The following is a 4,915-nucleotide window of genomic DNA, read 5'->3' as shown; positions in this document are numbered from 1 at the left end:
AAAAAAAAAAAAAAAAAAGTTTCTTGAGGGATTTTAATGCTGTGTTTTAAATGCAGAGATGGTTTGATTAAAATTTAATTTATGTTCAGAGGAAGGGCAGGAAAGGAATGAAGTTTGCTTTGCTTCGGTTGCACACCGCGGTTGCTAGACCCATCACAACCCCTTTGATTCATGTGGATGCATCTCCAAAAAAAAAAAAAAAAAGTTCTCTTTTCCCCACTGCATTGCTTGTTCTTGCCTTGTTTGTCTTCCTTCCCTGCCAAATATTTTTGGATGGGAGTATACAAGAGATTGCTGAATGGACTGAGGCAAAACTGTTGCATATTTGCTCATGTAGATGAAGCTTTCGTCTGAGCAATGGCTGCGATGCCTCCTTCAGTTACCTGCTGCTGGGCAGAGTGTGCTGGGAGAGAGCTTTGCAGACTGAAGCTCTGCAGGGCTGTGCTGTGCAGCTGGGCTTTCCATCTTTCAGGTCAGTAGTTCCGTAACTTCAATGCCATGCTCAGTGGATTGATCATCGATTTTACTTTATTTATTTTTGGGGGGGAGGGATTGAAAGAGAGTTTCAGAGCGTGGAAAAGATCCGGTCTGCAAAAGGCAGCTTGTATTTCGTGTCACATCGGTGTCTCTGGATCGGTAGGAACAAATGTAAAGGCGTTGTGGTTCTGGAGCTTTCCCATGAAAGTGGTGAAGCTCTGTGAGCTGCTGTGTGGCTGACATCCCCTGAAATGAACCTTCCCAGCAGAGCCCTGGGTGCCTCTGCTAAGAGTTAAGATCACAGCTTTGTTTTCTGTGGTAACACATCATTGAGACTTCAGTCTGGTGGATGGCGATGCTGTTATGGGTGCTGAGTCCATCTCCACACACCTCGGCCCTCAGGTGCGTCGTCTCCAGCACAACACCTTTGTTGCTCATCTTCTGCCCCAGCTCAGAGCTGTGAGGCTGCATTCAACCTCCTGGCCCTGTTCCTTCACGTCACCAACTCAGCGTCCCCAAGGAGATGTGGCTTTTCTGCTTTGTTCCATTGGTTATTTTCTTCTGGAGTCATCATGGTGCTCTGCATTGCTGGAGGATGCTCCAGGACTGAGGAGAACTTCCAAGTAGCGTGATGCACGCATCCTTCTTCCAGGGGGTTTGTAAGAGGGAATGGAAGGAAGCAGGGCCCTTTTCTTTAGGCATTTGGTGACCCGGGGCTCTGCGCTCACTGCTTTACACAAACTTTCTGCAAGGTCTCTGTTCAGCTGTGGTTTATTGCTGAGGATGCTTAAATAGGGGCAGCAGCACTGCTTTCATCTTCCTGTGTACAGCCCGGGTGATTGAGACAGCAACGTTTATGAAAGCTGAAGGGGGGAATAATAGAATTATGTCTTTATTTAGCTGAAGGACATGCCTGATGGCTTTGGAGGATAGAGGTCACGGTGCCGGGGCAGCTATCCCAAGTTATTAACTGCTGGTGGCAGCATTTGTTCTGAAAGTGGTGATATTCCCATTGTCTTTCCCATTTTGAAACATCTGCTTTAAATTTCTCTCTTTACACACACAGGCTGAGAGAAGAGCGGGGCGAACCCTTCCCTTATTTTGGTTCTTTTTTCTTTTTAAAGAAAGGTGGTTTTGCAGAGCCGTGCTCTGCTCAGGTTGGCCATGGTGTAAAGGCGCCAGTGTGCAGCGTGGGTGGGTGGTGCTGCTGGGATCCCCTCTCTTTGGGATGGAGCTTCGTGTTCAAGGCACGGCCCCTCTCTGCGCAGATGCTTTGCTCTGGACGTGGCACTGCCAGGCGTCGTGCTGGTGCTGGAGGTTCTGCTCTTCTCTCCCGTTCCGTCTCATCAATCTTTCCAAAGGTGCAGTGAGGCTGCTGATGGAGATCTCTGTGGCTGGTGCTCCCGTGCAGCAGTTGCAGGCTTGGCTGTGCAGCTCTCTGTGCTGCTTCCTTCCTGAGGAACCCAGAAGCCAACAAACCGAGGATCCCGACAGCAGCGCGGTGGCTCTCTTTGGGACTTCCTTTTATGTTCTCTGTTTCACTCCTTTTTCTTCAGAAGCGCCGTCTGTCTCTTGGCGCACGGACCCGTGGTGCTGCCCCACGGCCCGGCCCGCTCCATTTTCTGTGCCACCACCTGGTCCTGACCTCACCTCACAAAATGAAGGCCGGGCCTCACCGGCTGGCACCTCCCGTTGCCATGGCTTTCGCCGTGCGGGTCACGTGATGCTGTGTCACGTGACCCCGCAGTGCCCCACTCGGTGCAGGACAGCGGCGCCTGGAGGACCCTGTGGGGCTCTATAGGGCCTTGTGGGGCTCTGTAGGACTCTGTGGGGCTCTGTAGGACTCTGTGGGGCTCTGTAGGACTCTGTGGGGCTCTGTAGGACTCTGTGGGGCTCTACAGGGCCCCGTGGGACTCTGTGGGGCCCCGTGGGACTCTGTGGGGCCCCGTGGGACTCTATGGGACTCCATGGGCCTCTGTTGGGTTCTATGGGCTCTGTGGGCCTCTACAGGGCTCTGGGATTCTACGGGGTTCCACGGGGCTCTGTGGGGCTCCGTGGGCTTCTGTAGGGCTCTGTGGGGCTCCGTGGGCTTCTGTAGGGCTCTGTGGGCCTCTACAGGGCTTCTGTAGGGCTCTGTGGGGCTCCATGGGACTCTATGGAGCTTTATGGGGTTCCGTGGGGCTCTATGGGACTCTATGGGGCTCGGTGGGGTTCAGCCCCTCTGTGGTTTGCAGGGCTGCTGCTGTAGGGACCGTGCCTCGGTGTCAGAACCCCAACCCTGAGTACTGCCATGCTGTTGGAAATTGGCCCGTGGGTGACAGCACTGCTCTGCTGTGTCACTGCGGCCGTCGCTGTGCTGCTCTCCTCCCTGCGGGCTGGTTGTGCTCTGAGCCATGGAACCACGGAGTGCTGTGGTTTGGGAGGGACCAAAGCACCACCCTGCCCCTGTGGTGCACGTGGGTCAGCTTGAAGGCTGGAGTAGGCAGCAAGGTCCCATGAGGTCCAGAACTGGGCGCCTCAGATCCCCATGGTTACACCAACCTCAGTTTGTGGGTGCCACGAGGGCCTGGATTCCTGCCTGGAGCAGCTCAGGCTGGCAAAAGGCTGCAACCACATCCCCACCTCCTGCCTGGACCCATAGATGGTGCTGCTCCATGGCACACACTGCCCACTGCCACCCACCACCAGGCCCTGTTCTGTTACAGCCCATCCGAGGGCACCGGCAGCCAGTTCTGTGCCACCAGGTACAGGAACAGACTGGAAACCTTCCACCTGTGCCTCCGCTGCTTTGGAAGCCCTGGGAGTTTCAGTAGGTTAGGTTTACTGGTTCGCTGTGCCCTCTAGAGGACACTTCTCCCTTTGTAATCCTTTCACCAAAGTGGAAATTGCGTTTTGAAAGCTTTCCGTGCAGCTCTCGGCTGGCTTTGCTGTATCCCAAACGTGGCTCCATCTGCCGTGGGTCTCCTGGTCTGCGGTGCACGCAGCTCTTCAGTGGTGTTCAGTGTGAATATCCTTCACATCTCTAAATAAGATAATAAAGGTTAATTATTGGATTCTTGATATATGGGGAGTAGCTGTAAAGCCTGGAAATCGTTCTTTAATCTGAGGGGTAATTACCTGATCTGAAGAGGCAGAAAGCTTCCGTGCCACATCTCTTACCTGTGAGTAGTACAAGCCACACTTAAATATTTGCTTAGCCTTGCTTGGTACAAGCTCTCCAGGCATTTTTCCTAATGCATAACTCACCACAAATGTAGAAAGCTCACAGTGTAAACTTCATTGTTCCTACTTCTGGTTTTGGGTTTCAAGGAAAACAAAACACAGCCGTGTGTACGTTCAGCTCTTTTTGCTGTCAACCCTTTCAAAAGCGCCGTCACTGCTCCCTGTGCTCTGCTGTCCCCTGCACTGTGCTCCTGACAAACCTCCCTGCTCCCGCAAACCATGCTGTGTGCTTTGAGATCCCAAATCCTGGCACCAAAGAGGATCTGCTCCAGCCATCCCTGGATGGTGACCCCGACGCATGGCTGGGTTCATTGCCAGCTGCTCAGGAAACTGTGATGTGCAGCGAAGGAGCAGCAGCACTGCTGTGGGTTTGTTTTTTTTTTTTTGATGCAGTTTGGTGTTTCCTTCTCATGGAACTGAGGGCTGAGAGGTGTAGAAAGGTTATGTCGTGAGAAAGTGCTCAAACGTAGGTCAGTGACTGTGTGTGAGTTGTTCCAGTTGTTTCCTTAAGGTTCAGGTAAGTAGCCTGGGTGGGGAGGTCAGAATACAAAATCCCTTACCTTAGGAGGGGAAAAAGAGAAGGGGAGTCAGGTTCTTCCTTGCAGCACATTAAGGAGGCAGTAAGCTGAGAGATATGGGAATAATGTATCAGGAGGCTGTAAGTCACACCGTGCAGCACGCAGCACTTGTTCACTTGTTTTTATGAACTCATTCTCTGTGTTTTCCTTCTGATTTGCAGTGAAATAAAGAGAGAGAAGCGAGTCCCCTCCCCGGACGTCATAGTGCTGTCAGACAATGAACCTTCTAGCCCTAGAATGAATGGTTTAACAAAAATAGCATTAAAAGAGACCAACACGGAGGCACTCATGGTGAGTCCATTTGTCCTGACAACTTCAGCCCCGGCTGTCCTGTGTTCCTGCAGAGCCACCCGCAGCTGGGGGTCAGGGGAACCCTGACTGCGTGAGGATTGGTTTCTGGAGGGGGTCCTGCAGCTGTTAGAGGCTGATGTGTGCTTTATTATTACTTTCCAGGCTCTCACCTCCTTAACTTCTATGTGCTTCTTAAGAGCACTTTATCAGAATTGACTTTTTAGCAAGGTCTATATTGGTGGGTGCCATATCCCATACTCAGCGTGTCGCTTGGCTCTTCGTTCTCTTCATTTGACTTTTGTTTTTTCATTTCCCTTATGGAAATTACCAAAGTTTTTTTGTTTTCC

General features: G+C 51.9%; 1 protein-coding gene across 4 annotated transcripts in view; it reads left to right on the top strand.

The window, feature by feature from the left end:
* GATAD2A (GATA zinc finger domain containing 2A) overlaps positions 1-4,915 on the top strand; it is a 26,407-nt gene that overhangs the window by 12,220 nt on the left and 9,272 nt on the right. For all 4 annotated transcript variants that reach the window (XM_010725000.3, XM_019610075.2, XM_019610076.2 and 1 more), the window contains exon 3: positions 4,439-4,568. In XM_010725000.3, the coding sequence (XP_010723302.1) occupies positions 4,439-4,568 (130 nt within the window). The remainder of the gene's footprint in view (positions 1-4,438; positions 4,569-4,915) is intronic.

Source organism: Meleagris gallopavo, chromosome 30 (genome assembly GCF_000146605.3).
Source record: "Meleagris gallopavo isolate NT-WF06-2002-E0010 breed Aviagen turkey brand Nicholas breeding stock chromosome 30, Turkey_5.1, whole genome shotgun sequence".
Taxonomy (NCBI): Eukaryota; Metazoa; Chordata; class Aves; order Galliformes; family Phasianidae; genus Meleagris; species Meleagris gallopavo.
The sequence above is the reverse complement of the archived record's forward strand: the minus strand, read 5'-3'. Positions and strand labels throughout refer to the sequence as shown.